The following is a 23,149-nucleotide window of genomic DNA, read 5'->3' as shown; positions in this document are numbered from 1 at the left end:
ATCCATTAAGGAAAGGGACTGTGGAGGAGACAGTCTTTTATGATAAGAAGGTTTAGCTCCCTGGATTCAGATGTAAGAGAAAGCCAGAGTGAGTCAGCTTCTTTGTCATCAGGAAGACAAGACACAGACAACTTTTCTCGTTCCTAGTGAGCATTTCCTGTTTTGTCTACTTTTTCTTTATAAATCCATTTTAAGGACTTGCATTATCAAGCCCAATCTACTGATATTTTATTTTCTGCTGTCAGGGAGGAAAATCAGCAGATCTGATTGAATCTATCATCCAATCTTTGATTTTGACATCTTTCACTTCATCACCGACAGTTAAGTGAACTTTTAATGTGTTCAGCCAGCATAGAATGATGCATAAAAGGACACACTGCCACTGAAAAGGAAGGCACAGAGGGTGACATGAAGCACAGAGAAGGAGTGAACTGTAAACGAGTTGAGACTTTGTCAGGGTTAACGTCTACACGTCTACTCTCACGTTTAACTTTATTTTTCTTTTTAAGCTTCAGTTTTACACAGAACAGAGCAGTTTGGGAGTATAAAACTCCTCATTAGCTATTTTATATACAGCGTGATGACAAAAGTGAGTGATGTGTATGGATGAATCAACATATTACATATCTACTGAATGAGACTGCACCACATTTAGAGGCCCAATAGATGGTGCTATATTGTGAGACATTTGTGCAACTGAGGGGCTTGACACAGTCCACCGCTGCTCAAACAGACACACTGAACAACTCAATATCAATAATTTGGATATGTAGAATAATATTAAGTGTTTGAAAAGTAAGGAAAAATTGATGAAAGGAATGCGACCGCAGAATTTATGAGATTTGAGATTGAAGAGATGAGATTTAACAGGTTAAATCTCATGTCTATGGTGTGTATTGGCTTATATAGGCCTACTGGTCTCTTGAGTGTATGTATGACACACACACACACACACACACACACACACACACACACACACACACACACACACACACACACACAGAAGCAAAGACAGAGCAAACCAAGAATATATATATATATTAAAAAAAAAGCAAAAGGGATTTTAAACAGGCATCAGAGAAACTTTTGTACTTGAGAATGTACGAGTGCTGGTATGAATGTGATCTTCAGAGGAAATGGTAAAAGAAAGGCAGAGAGAGCAGGAAGAGGCTGCACCTGCAGAGGAGGTCTTCAGCTCTCAAGCCACCCGCTGTGCAAAGAGAGAGATACAGATACAGAGAAGAGAGGGAGAGGGAGCGAAGAGAGGCTGCAGCAGCTGCAAGGTTTCGGAGAGAGAGTGCACAGTACAAGTCAGAGATGGGAGAGAAAAGAGAAGAGAGAAAAGCGATGGAAAGCCGGAGTGCAGCGTCTTCTTCTCCAAAAAGGCCCCCTGCTACGTCTCCCGTTTGCACTCCCATGAATTGCATAAAACCGCAAGAAGACAAAAAAAAAGAAAGAAAAAATCAGCAGTGCTCGGCTCGTGTTTGAAATCATATGTAAATAAGGCACATTGATAATGAAGCGCCAGAGGAGGAAATTCCACTAATTACCTTACAGAGACTTGACAAGGAGCAGGAGGCGAATGTACTTGACATACTGTTTCTTGTGAAAAGGACAGAAAAGAGAGAGGAAAAGATCTGATGGCAAGACGACAGGTTTCCATTTAAAGTCAATGCAAGTCTTTCATTTAGCTTTTGACTCCGAGTAATCGTGGCTTTCTATGATAAAGTCAGTTTGTTAAGTTAAAGAAATGGATGGGTTGAAAAGGAATCAGGGTGATTCACCATTCAACTGTGTGCTTTAACTCACATTAGAGAGGAGATAGATCAATTATGCATGTCAGAGGGGGTTGATTTTAAATAACAGAAAGATTTCGTTCAAATCAAACACTCTGACTTCTGTATTCTAGGCCTGCAGTTTTTGAAAATACAATTTGGAATTGAATTTTACGGTATTTGCACAATTTCAGTTGACAACAGAAGTAAAATAATAAGAAACAGAACGATCCAAAATCCAGCAAGACACAGCTATTTTTGTATATATTTGTTTTTTACATTAAAGGAAAGCTAAGACCTCATCGTGCTTTTATTGAATCAATCCTTTCTTGAAAATAATACACAGAATTGACTGTGTTGAGGAGGATGTGTGGGAGGATTTAGCAGAGCCTCTGTGCCACGACTATAAACAAGGCTCCGCTCCTCTGCTTTTATTGTGCGTTCCTAACAGGCCTCACTAAATTATGTCTACAAGTGTGTATAATACTGGAGCATCTGTTTGTTCCCCTTCGAATAAATAGGTAGTGTTTAAATTACACTGTTTAAATTACCCTCTTATCGTGGCCTGACGACTGAAAAGGAAACACGAAAATTAATTAGAAGACGGATGCTTGCGCAGCATTTCTTCCAGGTGCATTTTGCACTGACGTCCAAGGACATTACTGCCTTGTTTGATAGATGGAGTAATCAACGGAGTGAAAACAAGGCATGTAACCTCTCAATGAGGCTCGCTGAACTGCTTCAGTTTACAAACATGTTGCTCAGAGAAGAAAAGTGTGGAGTTCATGACAAAGTCGGTCTTCCATATCTGCATTCTTTCAGCATCGTTTCTTTCTCCCTCCGACAACTGTGCCATTAAAGTCTGGTCTTCCATTCATTTATGCAAGTTTAATTCTGTTTTTTTTCCCCGTGACTGCTGTATACTCACATACTCTTTTCATATAACAATAAATGTTCAAAGAACCAACTATGAAGATTTCTGAATACCAATGTTTAAGGCATGTGTTACCAAAACAGTTTTTATGATGAAATCAAGGATTTTTAATTTTTTTAGGCTGTGTTTTTGTCTTTTCCCCCCCTGGTTGATAACCCTCTGAAACATCATTCACAGTAGACAATGGGAAAATAACAAGCAATCCAGACAAATCAAAATTCTTTTAGAGTGACCAAGTCTTAAAAGCAGGTGAGTCACCATGTGGAAGGGGAAATTTTCGGTTAAGTGAGCCCTTTTAAGAACAGTTGAAGAGGAACAAAGTAATAATAGTACCACTTTACAATAAGGCATTCTTGCAGTGTTCAAAACCAGGGTGCCCAAACTTTTTCCTTGGACAGCCAAAACTGAAATTTAATAACACCTATTGTATTGTATTGTATTGTATTGTATTGTTAAAGAATAAGATCCAAAGTTCCTTTAATTGACCTGTTTTCTTACAGAAAACAAAACAACTTTGGAAATTCTGACCATATGTGAAAATAAATGAATGTATGTAATTCACATGTAAAAATTTCTTATGTGGATGTTTTTATTTGTCATGTGTGAAAATGTGAACTACATGTGGCATTATTTGTTTTCACGTTCAACTGTAGTTCTCATGTGAAAAGGTGTGAAAATTCATATATGGGTAAAATTTGGATTACATGTGAAAATGTGTAGGAAATGTGGAATTTACATGTGAAGAAGCAAAATTTCGTGTAGTTTCATGTGCCGTGTTTTGTCTCCACATGTGAACATTTTAATCCACATGTGACAAAAAGCCAAGCACGTTTAAATAAAATAAATAAAGTGAGAAAAGCCTAACACTTGCGAAAATGTCCAGTTCACCTGTGACATTATTTTCTTTTCACGTTCAGTTGTATTTCACATGTGAAAAGGTATGAAAATTCACATATGAAGAGGCAAATTTCACATGATTTCATGTGCCATGTTTTCCACATGTGAAAATTTTAATCCATATATGACAAAAAGCCAATCACACATGAAAGTTTGCAATCCATGTGTGAAATGTAAATTTCTTGTGTTTCATATGTGAAAAAAGCCACTCACTTGTGAAAATGTCCAGGTCACGTTTTCAAGTTTAGTTCACATGTGAAAATGTGTAATTCACATATAAAGAAGCACATTTCACTTGATTTCATGTTTTCTTTCCACATTTGACAACTGGCCACATATAAATATTGTATTTCACATGTCAAAAAATACATTTCCTACATAATTTTATTTTCATGTTAAAATTGTTTTAGTACATGTGAAAATAGCCAGTTGCATATGAAAATGTTTTAATGTTTAATTTATATATAAAGAAAAAAAATGTCATGTGCCATTTTTTGTTTCCACATGTGACAAAAAGCCAATCACACATGAAAGTTTGTAATCCACATGTGAAAATTTGACATTTTCATTCATATGTGACAAAAAAAATGTCTAGTCCAGTTTTCTTTTCACATTCAGAGTTTAGTTTACGTGTGAAAATAGCCAACTGCATGTGAAAGTGTGTGAAAATATGGAAGTCACATGTGAAGAAGCAGATTTCACATGATTTTACGTGCCATGTTTTGTTTCCACTTGTGAAAGTTAAAATCCACGTGTGACAAAAAGCAAGTCACATACACACACATTTTTTGTATGCAATTCACATGATTAGAATGTAAATTGGAAATGTAAAATTTTTCATTCATATGTGGAAAATATCCAGTTCACAAGTCACATTATTTTATTTTCAAGTTTTAAGTTTAGTTCACATGTGGAAATATTAGGTTTACATGTGGAGGGCTGAGAAATTTAGAAAAATTTCACGTCTCATTTTCGTATTTAATCCCTTTAATGTGTTTTGCCTTGTGACATCCTATGATGACACAGTGTGTGATGACTTTGTTAAAATGAAATGTATCGGTGCTGCACTTGTCTCATTCAGTGATTCAAAGCTCTCGTCTTTCTGCAGCCTTTGGTATAAATCGTCACACACTGGTTAAGCTGGTCATCATGAATGTGAATGTTTACAGTTTATCACATTTGGTGTCTCTTGGGAGTTAAACTTTGACTCCAAATGTGCCCACTGCCTTGTACAGCTCTGAATGAAAGACGGCCCTCTTTCACAAAACACTCCTCAAAACGCTGGTGTAACAATCTTGCCTTCTCTGTTATGAAAAAAATAATAATAATTTCAGTGGTTTTACCTCTTACAGCCCTGCCACTCTACGAGAGGTGCCCAGCATCGAGACTTTGTCAGTTGAAATGGAGTCATTGAAGAGACACCTCTCTAAGATTGATTCGCCGACCGTGCTCTGCCACAACGACCTTTTGACAAAAAACATCATCTACAACCACACAGAGGGTGAGGAACTGTGGTGCACATCACTAAAACATGGTGGATATAATAATGAAAATAAGATAGTTTTTAATTATTTTTACATGGACATATAGTGGAAGCATTGAAAACAACTGAATGCTGTTCAGAACGAAAGACTGCCTCATGCTCTTTAACTGTAGGTCTGTGAATGAAGAGTCTGACGCTGAAGCTTACATGGAAATAGATTAATGTTTTCTCTTTTCAACAGTTTGAAGTAATGCGGCTCGTAGAGTTTTCATACTGTACCTCTTCCCTTTTTTTCCCATACAGAAGCAAACCTTTGCACCGCTGAAAAAGCATTCCCACTTTATTAAATATCTTACCTCATTTGTATTCTTTCATTATGATTGTATTTCTCTCACGTTTTACAAGGATGCCCAGTGTGAATGTCAGTCAAAAGAGACTCCCTTTTCCTTTGAGTCCCACAAGGTTCTGTACCTTCAATAAAGGGAGGGAGAGTCGTCAGTTTAACGCCCATACCTAAGATGTGTTCATCATGTTGTCCTGGTAACCACTGCCGCTGTTTTCCCTCTCCATCCTCCACCAGGAATGGTGAAATTCATCGACTACGAGTACGCCGATTACAACTACCAGGCCTTCGATATTGGCAATCACTTCAATGAATTTGCTGGTAGGTATGTGCTGTGATGAAAAGATGTTCAATTTTCTTCTGAATCTTTTTCATATAAGACGGCCTAATGTGGAATATCAAGTTGTATAGACAGTATGTGATATGAAGAATCATTGTCCAGTTTGTGCTGTCTCTTTGACTGTGATATCATTTATCTTTCTGCTATTATGTGCCATGAAACTATGTCCTTCTTCTGAAGCGCCTAAGACAAATTGCTGTGTACAGTGTGTATTCTGCGTGGTGATAGAAGTGGCTTTGATGTGCCAGCTGTGTCACAGCAAAGCTTGACAGGGTTAATTTGAACATTTGTGGAACAATCATCCATTTAATACGTTTAGACAGTTTTGAAGAACCATGTCGTGTCAGCTTTCATGTCAACTCTAAATGATTGTAAATGAAATAATGTTTGAGATAAAGCTGTGTTGTGCAAACTTGTTCCGAACAAAATGATCACGATGCCAAATTCTGTCTGGAACGAGCACAAAAATGTTCATATGTCCGGGCTTTTTTCATAACATCGTATAAATCCCTTTTTTCATTTCACATTTTCCTGTTAATACTACAGTCAATTATTATTATTATGTCAACTTGTCCTTCATTTACACCATACATCAGTTTTCATCTGTTGCGCATGTCATAAAAAAGCCCCCGCTTCTTATATTCTGGTATGTGTCCAATTAAATATTCAGTATGCAGTGGTGGAGGACATATTCAGGGCCCTTAAGTTAAAGCATTGATAACCCACGTACAAAAAAACCCAAAAAAAACCTCAGTTTTTAAATGCTGTACATATATAATATACAGTACTTAATGCAGAACAATTGCCTCTGTGAGTGTTACACTCTTTTATTAATAGATGTAGAGCTCATTTCAACTATTAATTGCCCTGTTAAGCAGTTTCTATCTATGGTAACCACTGACCTTTGCTGTGAAGTGGATATAGTGGAGTAAAAAGTACAATATTGTCTTCTGAAATGTAGTGGAGCAGAAGTGTAAAGTGGCATTAAATGGAAATACAAGATCCTAAAATCTGTGCTTAAATGCTGTTATACATGTACCAAGTTAAATTACATCAATAACAATATGTTTCTAACATCTAACTGGGAAGAGCATTTTCACTATTTTCTTTTTAAAAAACAAAACAAATAATACAATATGGCAAATAAGGGACATAAAACAAACAAAAACAGCATTCACGAGGTCATGGAAAATCAGTAAAAAGGCAAATTTATTTTAAAATAAAAGTTACACAGGGTTCAGTGTTTATGAAGGATTTGTCTGATTGTCTTTTTAAAGTAGTATGAAATAAGTAATCAGCTTGAAAAGATATGAAAATTGTACTGATACTAAAACCCTTTACTAAGATTTCTTTAATGATTGATGCCACATTTTAACTGATCTTTTAAAGCCAAACAAATAATTGTAAAAATTATTATCAAGTAATTGATCTTTGAAAATCATTAGTTGGAGTCCAAATTCTTTCATGTCACAGTGTCACAATTTTTTGAGCGCACATTTGCACCATTTTGATCGAAGATTGCTCAGGTGAAGATGCTGTCATGCAGTTTCCATGCTTATTTTTTAAAACCAGTGCATTATAATAAACGTGTGTGTAGCATTGTGCTCACTGAAGACTTATTGACTGAGAGGTTGAGCTGATCTTAGCACATGTGGCAAATCTTTAAAACTAGTTTAAGATAAGAAAAGAACAGGGTCCCACAACAGGGAACAAACAGGGAAATTTCAATTTCTACAGCAGTAAAGGGGTTTGCAGCATAGATAAGCGTCAATAAAAAAAAACAAAAGAAATATTAATGAATAAGTAAAAAAGCAAGATATGAAAAAGAGGAAGATAAAACAAGGAAAACAAGAAACAAACTCAACAGTTGAATTTTCACTATTGCACATAGGAATATTGAAATATAGGAATATTGCATTGTGTTGAATATTATCTCTGACAGTAGCTCCACTAACATGTGCATGTGTGTGTGTGTGTGTGTGTGTGTGTGTGTGTGTGTGTGTGTGTGTGTGTGTGTGTGTGTGTGTGTTTTATGTCCAAGGTGTGAATGATGTTAACTACAGCCTCTACCCGAGCCGGGAGCTGCAGAGAGACTGGCTGACGGCCTATCTGGAGAGTTACAAGCACAGCTCGGGACGTGAGGTCACTGTTACAGAGGCAGAAGTTACACAGCTCTACATTCAAGTCTGCAAATTCTCACTGGTGAGTGTCTGCTCCCTCCGACTTTGTTGAAATGTTGAAATATGTCATTATGTAGTGCCTCAACACTTTGGAAAGACTTTGGAAAGTGACAAATCTCTCAACAGTTATTTCCCGTTTTTAAGTTCTGCTCTCGGAGGGACTCAAATATCTCAATATTATGAGATTAGTGTGTTCATTTCAACAATATCCATGTGTCTGCAGAGCTCTGAAATGACAGGGCGGCAACACCTCACCATCACATTTTAACAATTTACTTTTCCAGCTCCCAGAAAAAAAAAATCCCCAAAGAAAACCAAACCCCATCCACAGCTGACCCGTCACTGTTCAAAGTTTGATGGACTCCATCTGAGTTGATTAGAAACTGCCGCAGGGAAAAATGAAAGACAGCAGCCAAAATTATTTTTCTTATGACCACAATTTTCATTCTTTGGTGGCTCGAGTGGTGCTGGGCTATCTGTCTAAAAGTGCTTTCATAGCTCAACACAATATGCAGAATTGTCCTACCAATTTCGGGGCGGTGTGAATGTCTCTTGAAATAGCCCAGAAATGATGAGGAAGCATATTACTTTTTAAAATAACTTGCGCCTCGGCCAAAAGACAGAGAGGGAGAAGTGAGAGGAGGGAAAAGAAATAAAGCCTGAAATGGGCTGAGAGAGAGGCGATAACATCACGTTGATTGAAATCAGATTTTCTATGACAAACCGAGGGGGACTCTTGACTCGAGGGAAGTGGGAGAAATTGATCACTGACGCTTAATAAGCCAAGTTTCCAGCTCCACTCATTTTTGACAGCCGTGTGTCAAAATGAGGGATACAGAGCCTGTTAATGGAGAAAATCACAGGGTCTGCTTTTCATAATGTCAAGGAATTTCTCCTTCTTTCCAGAATATTCATAAATAACAGAATTTTACATGTTGTGTTTCTGTATTTAGTACTTTGCTTGATTAAATTTGATCCTCAAAGTATTTCATTACTAGTTTTTCTTTGTCACAATATCTAATATTTCTTTTGTCCTCTCATGATTAAAGATCATTCGACACTGTCAATTCTCAACTTTATGATGATTAAGTACTTGTTTCAGCTTTTCGAATGTGACATTTGTTGTTGGTTTTTTAAAAATAATATTACATTGCCTGTCTTTGGGTTTCGGACAGTTTGTCCGAGAAAAACAAACAATTTGAGGAATTCACGTCAGACTCTTTTCTGACATTTTATAGATGAAATGATTAAACACAAAATGTTTTTAGATTATTTTGCTAGAGAAAATATAAGGCGTGTGCTGCACTGAGTTAGGAGTAAAAATGGAGTAATGTAGATGTAAAAAAATCACGTGCTCTTCAAGGATGAGGACAAATAAAAAATGTGACCGTCCAGCTTACTTGCAAAGAGTCTATGGTATCAGTATGTAGGCAGTCTGACTGAGCATCTGAGGCAAAAAAAAATCCTTTATTAACTTAATGACTATACCTACACATTTTGACTTGTAAGGGATTATTTTGCTATTTGAAAACCATTGTTATTTGTACCTAAACCATTTCCATCAGGAATGGCACAGTGACATTTGTGTCCACACAATTTTTGACCATTCATTTGCACAAACAGATCTCAGAGATGTCTAGGATTTTGAAAGTTGTTTCGCATAGTATTCGGTAAAAACAGATCATTTTTCAGAAGGGTTTACCAGCTTGACAAGACTCATGTAGTCTGATGCATTTTGATATTTTTGTGGATTTTCTTGTGTTCCCTTTTTTCATGAATTGTATAAAATGCTATTTTAACCTTCTGTATCACTTCCATATCACTCAATTATTGCTTGGTATAATCAAACTACATTGAATTCACACTATAGCTATGTCTCAGCAGATAAGAATACAGATGAATAGTCAAAACTCAGGAACCAAGGAAACCAGTGTGCACTGAAGGAAGCTGTGTGGCTCCGCTGTGTGGCATCGACAAAGCCTGGCCAGCTGCCAAAGCTCTGCGGCGTGAAGCTGCCTCCTCCGAATCGTAATCCCTGGCAAACTGTGCCAAGACGCAGTGGGGTCTTTACGACTCGTCCTCTCCTCCACAGGGAACCCCCGTGATGTCGAGGCTGAAGCCTGCGGCTCTGTGATGTCACTCCCCACACGTCTCTCATCTCCGTTTTTCTCAATGGCTCCCTGTCACTGATGGTCTCTGCTTAGTGTTAAACTAATGCTCTCTTAATGGAGAGCAGTTATTAATCATAATGGAAACACGCTCAATCTCTCTCTCCAACTCAAGACAGAGATTAGAGATGAAAATCTGCCAGGGAGGGGAGTAAAGCCAAGGGAAAACCGCACATTGCTCTTCAAGTATTTCATTCCACCCTTTATTTGATTATCAAATAAAAATGTGATTATATCACTGGGCCACAGAACAGAGGCCCGTCTGGATCTTATTAGGAGTTGCTATTAGTGGTCCTACCATGAAGATTTACAATAAGGGTGGAGAACAACAGAAATTTATGGAGGCATGGAAGTCCGCAAGCCTAAGTGAGCAAAGCCATTAAGGAGGGAACCATTCAATACAGAGGTTTGTCATTCTGACTGAGCAGCTCGCAACTGGCAGGCAGCAGCAGCAGCAGCAGTCATGGGAGCAGTTATAACACGACAACTGGAGGTCACAGAAGTGAGTTTTAACAGTTCTGCTGTACGGCACGGGGAAATGCAGCAAAACATCAAAGAAAAGCAAAGTTGGTGAATATTAAATTTACAACATATTTTCATAAGTGTGCAAATACCACAAACATACTCCAGATCTCTACACTTTTGAGACATATCACTGTTCTATATCAGGATCATGGACAAGCTGCATGTAGTTAATGAGCCTGTCATTCAATTAGATGGATTCAATTCAGTCTCTGTCAGCTGGCATTTGCCCTGCTGAAGTGTTCTCGAGCAAGACGCTGACATCTGACCCCGCTGTGACCTCCCTGCAGGGGGACCTGAGGAAGTGTGCTTTTGAAGCTCTAACTGGATCATGAAAAGGGCGCATGACAATTACATGTCAGTCACACGTTCTTGCTGCCAACAACATCAAGTATTGTACTGAGCATGCACGCACATCAAATTATGTTCTTTCATGTTACTGCAAGTGGTGCGACTTGTCTTCTGCTTAAGTATTTTTCCATTTTATGCAATTTTCTTCTTCTACTTCAGCACATCTCAGAGGCAAATACTGTACCTTTAACATGCAGCACATTATTGCAGCAGTGCTATTAATCCTAAAACATCCCATATAACGTTAAAACACTGACAGCGACTATTTGTCTGCAGAATTTGTACTTTTACTTTTGATACTTTCTTTTTTTACTAAAGTACATTCAGCTAATAATACCAACATTTACATCTTTAAGGTTTTCAATGCACAATTTGCAGTAGTAGGTTGTTTTCACAGCATGTTTTTACTAAAGTAAAGGATCCAATTTTTTTGGTATTACCACCACCGGTTATTGCTGTAATTTTGATAACAAAAAAACACACAGTGCTTGAATTCAATTTTTTTTTTAAAATGGATTACTACTTTTACTGCATACAAGTTTGAGCTCTCGTCAAGTAATTTCATTTTGCAACAAGAATGGCACTCAGTAAAGCACATACTTCCACCAAGGCCCAACAGTTACCTTTAATTCAATCGAGCCTAATTCAATATCAAATAAAACATCTTTTAATCTGCTAGATCTGGATTTTTATTGGGATTCGGATCAAATTGTTCTCACTAATAGATACCAGGCTAAATATGTTTATATCAGTCGTGCATACCCTGAAAAGTTAATGAAAATGGGGCAAAACATGCTATCTATCCCTATAATGTGAAAGAAAGTGATAAAAAATAAGAGTACATAAATAGTGATCTAAAACATGAAAACTAATGTCATTGTCCTTTCATGTTGTTTTCTTTCTCTTCTACCAGGCATCCAACTTCTTCTGGGGTCTCTGGGCCATCCTGCAATCACGGTACTCCTCGATTGACTTTGACTTCCAAAGGTTTGTATTTCTGACGTAGACAGCTGAAAGGGCCCGTAAAGATCGAGAGAAAAGCCTCTCCGTGATTACCTCATGTCCACATTGGGAGGTTTGCGTCTGGGGGTCATTTAGCATAAACATAGCCCTCAGAGAGGTTTGATATTGTTAATATTCAAATCAACATGCTCCTGACAGTGAGCACCACCTTCACATTAACACTACCTCAACAACTGTTTAATGTAGAAACACATGAAACCACAAAGAAAATTCTGACATCAGAGTAATTTCATGGGACCCCCTTTTTACTGACCATCATCATGTCACTTAAATAATCACGAATGGAAGAAACAATCCTGCAAATTCAATTCAATTCAAAAGCACTCACTATTTTATTGTTTAGACAAATAGGATCTTCATTAGGATTCCCTGACAAGGCCTTTTTTGCCAGAGAAATTGCAATAAAAGACTGTGAACTTGAGCCCTGAGTGTGGAAATACCTCATTTCTTTCCACCGGTGCTTCAAGACTTTGTGTACCGAGGATCTGGAATAAAGCAGGCAGGACGAGCACACTTCTTCTACACTTCTTGTCACTTCTAAAAACAGACAAACCATTTAAATTCTCTGCTTTTCTTCACTCTTAAACCACAAATTATGAAATGACGAAAGGCTCAGCTTTCACAAAGACTTTCTCAAGAAATCAAAACTCATTTCTTTTGTTTTTAAATATATTATGATCCACGTAGGGACTAGTTATCTTTAAAAAGTCCAGGAGAAATTCCTCAACACCAGCAACCAGACAATAAAGTTCAGGAGGGCGAAATGTTTCCCTTCACCCCCACTTTTTCTCCCTCCTCTGCGTGCCCCACACCCGCCACAGTTGTGATCGTGATCCTAATCACTATTGACATACGGCACCCTCCCCTCTGTGTGGCTTTCTCTCCTCGCTTGCTAGATCAGCGACAGGGCCCCCACCTCATTTCGATCTGGACCTCGGAGGAAATGTGATCCAGAGGGGTGCCGAGGCACAGAGGCACTATTGTTCCCATGCCGTCGGTCCTCCCTTACATATACGTCTCTCATCCCTGGCTGGGCCACATGCGCCTGCTAGACGTCTGCTCCTCTAAGCCGCTGGCTGAGGTTGTCCTAAAGTGCATGGTGAGGGTCGGGTTACCTTTCCTTAACTGGAGGGATAAACTGAAATGAGAGCAACAGTAACGGTGGGGAAGCAGGTCTAACATTTGAAGGCATTGCTACCCTGCCAACCTCAATGCACACACACACACACAAATATCCGAATTCCCTCTTTCAACAGAACTTTCAGAACCATGATCATTCATGCTGTAAAGAAAGAGCAGTGGTCAAGTTTGTGATTGAAATAGCATAAAGTAACCTACATTTACATTCAAGTAATTTTACTGTAACTTTCCTATTATGTGGAAAAAGGTCTAACAGAGGAGATGAAAATGGGTGCAATAGCTCACTAAATAGAAGTGAATTAAATGTTGCACAAACCTGAGAACAAAATGCCATGACGGAAGTAACGTGCATGCTACAGGAAAAGGAGATATAGGAATATCTGGCTACTTTGCCAGAAGAAATGTTACTCTCTGCAAAAATACAGATACGTTAAAACTGAATGTTTCTTTATGTTGCAACTTTTATCTTTGTTTAGGTTGAATTTTTCTATTTTTCTCATGTCACAACCCTGTGCTTGTGCTCTGCTTAGGCTAAGGCACAAAAACCACTTAAAATACCTGCTTTGGTCGCCACAAAAACAGCTGGAGATGTCCCCAGGTATCCTTTAAAAAAAAAAAAAACAGTTTTGTCGCCACAAAAACAGCTCAAGATGGTTCGACTTCCCGTGAAAAATAGCTGGCTTTGGTAGCCACAAATACGGCTGGAAATATCTCCACAGACTCAAACTGCAGTCGCCCGTTTGGCAGCCTTGTAGCTCCTAATAACACCACCACCTTCCCCTCCACCTCTGGCTGTGAAAGTCAGCCAATAAGCAGATAATGTGACCGTGTTATGCCACGTTTGGAGCAAATGTTAACCTTGGACGTATCTGTGGTTTGTGGATACGTTAACTGCTAACATTGTATCCTGGTGACTGTGCTGCCTTAGCTGCTAGATGTTCCACTTTTCTCACCAGCTAGTTGCTAACTGTCTCCTACGACAGTGAAGCTTTTTTTTATTTTGACCATTAATGATCTTTCAAAAACTTTACCCAAAGTTTGTTTTTACTATTAGGGAGATTTCTTCTTAAAAGAACCTGACACACACAACAAAAAACAAGGCTCTTTTTTGCTACCACACCAGCTACCCGCTAACATTTCATGTTAGCTTACAGGGAGTTTATCAAAGCCTCATTGCTGAAAACAGCTGCCTTTGAGAGGTTTGAGGGTTGAGAGGCGGTGAGACTGAACCGTAAAATTGTTTATGAATGCAAAACAGTAAATTTGCCATAAAGTTTACTGCAGAGTTGCGTAATCTTTCTCTGTGGGTTAATTACAGCAAGAGATCTTTATACATTAAATCCAGTCATTTGATTTGATTCAAAATATAATGATTAATGCAGCTTTAACCATGATTTACTTCACATGACCACAGCCGTACCCTAAGCTTAACCAAGCGGTTTTACTTCCCTTAACTTAAGAGAGAACACACAACACACTGTCGCTTTATGCCTTCGTGATAAACACGGAAAGAGATAAAGAGTTAAACCCTGGATGTGTGTGCGCGTGTGTGTGTGTGTGTGTGTTTCCTCCCACTGTTATCCCCCTGAGCCAAATCTGCCGACTTCCCAACGAGTGACAGGCGTCGCTGAGGCCTTGTGCTTTAACCAGGGCCAGATGTAGAAGTGACAATAGGGAGCCACAAGGGGAATGCAAACCCGCCCTCCCTCTACTGTCCATATTTGCTTTCCTTATATGATTTTATTCATGTGTTGAAAGTGTCTGCGAGTCAGCGGTTTAGATTTGTGGACGTGTTGGCAAGGTGAGCCGTTATTTGACAAAGACATTATTATGAGGAAATGAACAAGGAGGAGGCCCACTGTTTGGAATAGCCTGACTGCAAAATTGAGCGAATTGTGCACAAAAGCACATTGTGAAATGGAATACCTGCTTTGGAAGGAGTTCATTTTCCTCTACTTCTGCTAAATAGAAAAACATCTCAGTTTCATTTCTGATGATGATAAATGTTAAGCACGCTAGTTGTAAGTGTCACCCTTAATAAAAATAAGGATGAATGGGATCCAACGTGAAGGTTGCTGTTCTTTTAAATTGCCGGACTCAAATATAATTTTACTTATGAAAGGTGTGGGCATAATGGGTAATTAGATTAATAGAACAACACTCTTTGACCAGTAAGTTTTTTAAAGGTTTTTTTATTTGATACAGTGACATTGACGCTCTTTTCATTATATATTCTAATAATATATCTTTAATGACTTTGACATTCATCTTTTATACTAAATGCTATGGCTCAACATTTCAAGATATGTTAACTTTTTAAGAAGAAATTTAAGCAGATAATATTTCATGCATATTTCAAGAGCTACTTGATCCGAGTACTGAAGGTAAAAGTCACAGCATCAAGATCAAGCGGGATCATCTTAAGTTATTTTTATGATATGAAAGGAAGTTTAACTAAGAGACGCGACTGCTGAATTTGACGTGACATGGCTGGACAGAAAGAAGACGTCCAACTGAAGTAGAAATTTTTGGAACATCAAAAACACAAATTCCACTCTTGACCATAAAGGAGTGTAAGAGAGAGAGGAGGTTTTTTTTTTTTACCTCACAAACGATCTTTAGTCAAGTACACACAACCCTGAAACCCAACAACAGAGTTATGATTAATTAGCCACAGCTGATATGACCTGCTGCTGCTTTTGATGGGTGAGAGCCAGGTCATTGTGGAACCCACTGCTTTTCTTGCAAAGACCTGCCCTTCTATGCCTCTGATATTCTTTTCAAGCTAGCGCTTGCCACCGAGCTGCTTGTTGAGGGGCAGCCTGCCCTTCGGACATTCAGCCTGTCCACTCTCTCTCGCCCAGAGACACTCAGGCAGCGCAGAGAGGAGTATAATCCAAGAGGAGAAGCAGCCTGCCGGTCAGGAGAGACTACAACAGCCGAGGAGTGTAGTGTATTTATTGGGGAAACTAAAGGTCACAATCTGGTTATTAGCACTGCTGCTAAGCACCGGAGGAAAAGCCAAAAAATGCTATGCTTCCAAGCGGACCAATCACAGTCGTTGCAGTCCACGTTGCTGTGACGTGCAGTTCCATTTCTGTTGCTAAGGCATACAGCATGCACCTATGCAGAGGGTATATGCTGTAGGTGCACCGTCTATTCAATGCAGAAGCATAAATAAAGCATTAAGCATGACTTTTCCTAAATTCAGTAATCACATTACAGTTACTAATCAAACAAATATTATTTATAATTCTTATATAATCCGGACTACTAAACCATGCAGACGACTCTAGTGAGTTTGTTCGAGTCTGTTTCGCCCGTTAAATACGAAGTTAAGTTTAACTGTGTGTTTTTAAAGTCTGTCATCATCATCTGGTCAGGCCAGTCTATTATTCATATATGATATAGAGGCAATTAATATTTGTGCTAAGTGGTCAGGGTAGGGTTAATGATACAGTTTTATTTTGAGATCATTACTGCACACATCATCTTTCTGTTAAGTGCCCTTGGACACTTCATGTCCTGTCTATTTTGTGGTATTACTTTATTAAAGAACATAAAAGATCTTGTGTATGTCCTCCATGAGGATATGACTGATATGGGCATATGTAAGGTTTAACAGCTTTATTAACTGGCATTTACAGGACAGGGCATCTCAGGCAATGTTGAGGTGAAAGTAACGTAACAAGTAGTGTAACAAATTGTCTTCTACAGGGAGTAAATAAGTAAAGTAATGTATTCCTTCTTTAAAAAGTAACGTGTATTTCTATTTATGAGTAACTACCCCAACACTGTCCATAGCTGCAGTCTTGATAAAATATAATGCCTGAATGTACACTGCTCTTTCTAATAGCAAAGAGAGAGAGATTCTGTAACAGATTCATTAGCATCTTAGCTTGGTGAATCTGTGTATTTTGTTAATGTGTGTGTCCTGACAGCATTTAATTGGATTCATTTTAACTGATCCCGATCCATTAGACTGCCCAGATCGGCCCTGATGATGATCAGAGTTTTAAAATGATTCTGCATAGGCTTGGCTGATATTTTGCCAGCAATTTACATGAACTTATTTTGGAGGATAACAGCTGCAGTATGAAGAAGCAAAGATTTTACACAACACAGCCATATTCTGCTTTCATCCAGTCGCGTTTACAAAGCTTCGTTTTGCTGTCTGAGTGAATAAGAGAACTGTAAATCATCAACTGTAACACATAGTTTACAGCAAATTAAGTCTGTCCATAGAAAACGCCTTTTGAGAGAAAACTCTCTGTTGGTTCTACCAGGCCAACACCGAGGATTTCTATTACCTCACTTTTTTTTTTTATCAACTACTTTCCAGGGCAAAGGTTACACACATACTGTACTACATGTTTCTATCTACAAGCCACAGATGTACATTTTATATGTAAAGGTGGCTCATAAATTACCCAAGAAACTACAAGAAAGAAACTGAAAAAATTGTAAGGAGTAAACAACAGAAGCCAGACCCTGACACAACAATTACAGAGTAGTTTTACCCGGAGATACAGGTGGGGAACAGACTGATGGAGTACAAGTAACTAAAAGGCATGTGTCAGAATTATCTTTTTGTCTCACAAAGCAATAAGAGAGAGAAAACTGATTCGGCATTGAGGAGTTCAGTGAAAGCACTGATTAAAGGACAAACTCCTCTCTGTGCCTCCATTTTCTGAGCTTTTGAAACTTCACTTAATTTCAAAGGGTATAGTATAATGGCCAAGGGCAACAGCGTACTCAGACATCAGATTTATTGAAAGCCACTTTTCTCACAGTTAAGTTCTGAAATGTGCTGAGACTTTGGCACAGCTTTTAGATTCTCTGCTTCATTGAATAGAGACTTGATGCTATATTGTTACGCAGGTTTTGCAAACAGAACACATAGTGCCTACCTTGAGCTATGAGCAGGGTCTGCATTGTGACCTGTGAAGAAACAGGAAAAATGATTTTATGATAACTTCCGACTGACACATCCACAGTGCATCCTCAAGATGTTTGCTTTTATGTACACTGAGAGTGAGATAAAAAAAAGTTACAAGTGATCTATGAGTCGGATTTTTAAAAATGACAGTATGTTCTAACTCAATACTAAAGGAACGCTCTGGAGATTATTAGTATGTCAAAAAAAAACTTCAAATACAGAGTAACAGTCAGTATAGTTATTAATACAGTTAAAATTACCATATTACTAAAAAATGCTGTACTATTACTAATTTAATAGTTTTCATATCTGTATAGTGTATTAAGACACCTGCGATTATGTGCTTAATAGGAGCACTACCCCAATTTTGCAGATTGAAGATAAGTTTACTTATCCTAGTGAGTAACAGCCATGAAAGAGGATGTATAATATTTCCTATCCCACTGCAGGAGCTTTGTTAAGTGTGAGTAAATAACCCTGATTATGTCATATAACATTTTACACCAAAATTAGCATGTATTAAACATGGTTAACACGCATCTGGAAATTCAACATACATCATAGTAAAATCAGCATCCGCCCAGGATGTCGTGTTTCCATCATTGCTGATTGGAGATTAGTCTTCTGGGTCCTCTCAGTTTGGGCTCAAGAGTTCAACATTTCTTAAAACTTTTTACAGAAAATGCCAGTAAAAGTCCCCCAATTTTATGAAAGTTTAGTACTATATCGTTTGAGTACACTGTGAAGCAAATCTAAAAATAAAGGTTCATTTGTGAAACACTCAGGAGGTTACCTGCATCAAATCAAGTGAAATTCCAATTGTGCGATCAATTTTAAAGCAACATTATGTAACTTTTTTTAAAATCTTAAAATAACAGCTTCAAATCATTTTGATGGTTCAGTGTCTTGTAATAGTGTGAATGGTGTCTTTGTCTCAGCCACTCCGCCCCATCACTTATTTATTTATTATATTATCTACCTCTTGTTGCACTTTATACAGTATTTACTCCACATTTGTTACTAAGCTTCCTGCTTCAAATAAAGACTTGGTTTTAGACAGCACACTGGCTTTCAAGCAATTAAATGTGTGAAGTGGAAAAAGTAACCCATCGATGTGCAGTTAAATTCTGCAGGCTTTTAAGAGTTGCCCAGCTCATTCTCTGTAACTGGTGTTTAACCAGCACTCACTGGCCAAAAAGACTACATCCTCGTATTTTTGTGAAAATATTGAAGTTTGAATTGCTTCTCTAATCTGTCATCTTTTGCACATTTTGTTAAGGTGACATTCAGTGAGGAAGTTCTTTATTATTTTTCAAAACATAGACTATAATTACACTACAGAGGCCTGAAAATCAAATCTGGCAAAAGAGAAGGTGAAAAGTTATCTAATTATTGGATCAAAACTCTTTTATTCAAATTCCATTTCTTTTGCCAAAAATCTGGTGAAGTTAAGTGGCGAATCAGTTACTCTTTCCATTTATGTTCTCTGTATATACAATACCAAGGAGTTGTGATAGACAGAGTTTCGCTTTTGTGTCATTCACAACTATTTCTAGTGTCTCCTGCAGACCTGCACCCTCACAAAGAGAAGACATTTTTGATGATGATGATGTGCTGCTATTTTTAACATAATATACACAATGGCAAATAGGACTTTGTTTTGTTAGTTTTCTAAGGACGGATTTCAGTTAAATGAAAGCATTCAACATTAATGAGAAACAAATTGAAAAGATTACATGGAATATTACAGTATGCAGCCACTGTATTGTGATTATGCACCTTTTGAACATCCAAGGACAGTGGATGGTATATAGAAAAAAGAAAAGAAAATAATATTTGTGTGTTCTTTAATCATTCCTCGTTATTCTCTGCTCTCCTCCCAGATATGCCACTGCACGACTCAACTACTACTTTGAGAAGAAAGAAGAGTATTTTGGATTAATGATGAGCTAGAATGATTGGATAAGGAACCAGCATTTACACTGTGATGTGACCCGTGTTTTTTGTCACATTGTACAATCCTCTGTAAATCCACTGTGGAAATGAAGGCATAGATAAGCTTATAAATGTGCTCCCTATTGTTTGTTTTTCAGTCTGTAGCGCGAGTTAATATGTTTTGCTATCACTGTGATTTTTAAAATATTTGTTTTACCACAGTCAGTATGCCGATAAGCTTATTTGGCAAATTGAGATGAAGCTCGTGCCAGAGACACATTAATTGTTCCCACATTTAGCCGAGTCGCATGAAGCCACAAAAACTGAGCCTGATCATAAAACCCATAAGAGGGTTATTTGCATGCTTATTCAGTGCGTACCACAGTTCTGATGGAAAACAACTTTCTATTTCAACTTATTTACCAAGAAGTGCATTATTTTAAATCATTCTCTCAGAGGGACTGATGTTGTAAAGCTGCTTTTTATGTACCTTACAGGATGTTCACCAATCATACAGTGGACTGCAGACCTAAGATTTATTACAAATTAATTCACCTCATTTAAGTGCTAAAACAGTGAGTATCAAACAGTGTTTGTTTCTGAATTAGGTTTGTGGAACAATTTACAATTCATGTTACAAATTGATCCTGGGTTTTAGAAGGTAGTGAAATGCCCAGAGAGTCAGCCGTTTGTCCAAACGCACAACATACAAATATGGCCAAATCCACTGTAAATAGGATATTTGCTTACTGACTGACCGAGAGGGCTGTTACTACACTTCTGTCTGACCCTTTTCACCATGTCAAAGCAAGACAAACACAACAGCAGTTTATAGAATTAATAATAAGTTTGAGTCGCTGGTGCTACTAAACTATATAATACTGAGTTTTATAAATGCTTCAACAACTAAATTAAACCTAAACATTCACCTTATGAGCTGCAGCTGCAGCTGCAGTTGTCTGAGAAGTGTACATCACTTTTTACACTATAGCCTACAGTTGTGGGGGCATACTGTTGATATTGCAGGTAATAAACCTGTCAGTGTCCCAATTTTTTCAAAATCAGTAACCTAAGTGTTTAATATTTAAATCAGTGTATAAAGAAGTATTAGACAATGCACAGTATTTAATGTACTAGTGCAATGCCCCTTCAAAACATGCTGTTCAACTCAGATAGTCTGGTAAATTGAGGGGTTTCCAGATCCAGTCGTGCACCTCTTGAACTGCTCACAGACTCATTGGGGCCGCCCCGACTATATCAAACATGTTTGATATTGATGATTCAGAATTTGGATGATTACATCAGTACTTTCCAAGCTGGATCACAACAACCAATGAGAGAAGCATCCCATCCCAGAAAAAAACCCACGTGGACCACGCCTTGCCAGTCATCCAGACTCATTTAATCTTCTGCTTTTGTTTCCTTTCTCACTCACTGTGTTACAACGGCAAATTCTTGCACCCCGCTATTCTCCATTTTGTTTAGGTCTGCTTCCCCATGAGATCACATGAGGTGGTTCATTGTTCCCTCTGGTATGATAACCTAATCAGTAACGTGTCCCCCATGGGACCTTATTTTGGAAAAACTGTATGGTAGTGAATGGGGAGAGACAAATAATTTTTTGATCCTGCTTGATTTGTGCCATGAACTACACAAATTATTTTTTTCAATTTAAAAGATAATTCGCCAAGTCAAGAAAGTCACATTTTGTCGTAAATAAAGTCAAATATCATCTGTTTTGTGTAAAAACAGCTCAGTGAAATATATCGTCTCGCTCAACACACGTCACCCACACCAACATGATCATGATTTTTAGAAATGCAATTCCAGACATGAATGCTGTGTCAGTGATGGTGAAGAGAAGATCAGGATGAAGAGAAGACATTACAAGTGGGTGTTGATAAGGATTGAATACAGGGAGAACAAAGGATGTGGAAGGCTCCGTGCCTGTGTTTGCCTCAGTCCCCAAAATGACTAAATCTGGCCCTCTGTGTGAATGAATTAGAGAGAAGAAAATCGGTGACGATTTTAAAAGTTCAGTCGTGTGAGCCCAGCTTGAGTCTGCAGAGTCATGAAGCCAGAACACTGTAGCCACAGCGTTCACCATTTAATTTTAATGTGTTAATATTGAATCTGTTGGGTGTCCTAATTGAACCAAATTCGACACTGCACTCCCTCTGGTTCTCAGCAACACACCTGCCAAGTGTGAGTAGATCAGATGGAACGGTTCTTGAAAAATGCGAAGGACAGACAACAGACAGACAGAGACAGATAGACAGAGATTTCTTGTATAATTTAATATATAATGTCTGACTGAATTAAATTAAGAAAAGATTTAATATGTTCCACACCCATGCTCTATATTCTAGTTGGCCAGATGTGTCTGTCAGGGAAAGGACCACTACACTGTAACATCTTACAGACAGTTAGTGGAAACTTTTCTCATTAATTTAACATAAATATGGAAGTTTTGGTTAAATTTCAGCCTAAATAAACCCAAAAATTAATTTCTTTATTGTTTTCAGACCAATTAAGAAGACATAAGCATGGGTTCACCTGACTTTAAGCACTTGAAATGATGAGTTTTATACAAGTTACAAGGTTGAGTTATTTGGGCTGTTGTTGCTATTGAAAACAAATCATATAAATGGATGAATGAATAATCAGTCTTAAAATGAACTTTTGTGGTGCAGTGCAGAGGATGAATTGAGGATTGCTAATGAGAGGAGAGGTCATTAACCTAATTAAATTTCGAAAGAAGCAGCAGCAGCGTATTAACAGACTTCCTAATGCATTGTTTGAGTTAAAACTCGAGAGATACTCATCCTTTTTTTGTCATGTTATAAATCAATAAATAAATAAAATAAATTTTGAGATCATGGTTGTTTCTTTTTGTAAAATATGCTATACACAATGCAGTATCAAATTTAGTCCCATCTCTTATGCTTATAATTTAATAAAGTCACTAGGAGCAGCCTTGCATGTTTATATGCTGCAAAATTGCCTCCAATTGTTGCCACAGCTGTGTATTCTTCATGGCAAAAAGAAAATGGAAACAGGAAGCAAATTGGTTGGTAATGTTTGTAACTGAAAAGTTGTGGATTCAACTAAATATTGTT

At 37.9% G+C, this 23,149-nt stretch overlaps 1 protein-coding gene across 2 annotated transcripts in view; it reads left to right on the top strand.

Annotated features, from left to right (window-relative positions):
• The window catches only part of LOC141000804 (ethanolamine kinase 1-like), a 32,293-nt gene extending 9,384 nt beyond the window's left edge, over positions 1 to 22,909 (top strand). The window contains exons 4-9 of one of the 2 annotated variants that reach the window (XM_073471669.1): positions 4,959 to 5,107; positions 5,670 to 5,753; positions 7,814 to 7,974; positions 11,907 to 11,980; positions 12,913 to 13,115; positions 19,979 to 20,162. In XM_073471669.1, the coding sequence (XP_073327770.1) occupies positions 4,959 to 5,107; positions 5,670 to 5,753; positions 7,814 to 7,974; positions 11,907 to 11,980; positions 12,913 to 13,084 (640 nt within the window). In that variant the 3' untranslated portion in view covers positions 13,085 to 13,115; positions 19,979 to 20,162. Of the gene's footprint in view, positions 1 to 4,958; positions 5,108 to 5,669; positions 5,754 to 7,813; positions 7,975 to 11,906; positions 11,981 to 12,912; positions 13,116 to 19,978 lie in introns of both variants that reach the window. The other variant, XM_073471670.1, reaches the window with a different exon arrangement.
• Positions 22,910 to 23,149: the final 240 nt, after the last annotated feature.

Source organism: Pagrus major, chromosome 8 (assembly GCF_040436345.1).
Source record: "Pagrus major chromosome 8, Pma_NU_1.0".
In the NCBI taxonomy this organism is placed as follows: Eukaryota; Metazoa; Chordata; class Actinopteri; order Spariformes; family Sparidae; genus Pagrus; species Pagrus major.
The sequence above is the reverse complement of the archived record's forward strand: the minus strand, read 5'-3'. Positions and strand labels throughout refer to the sequence as shown.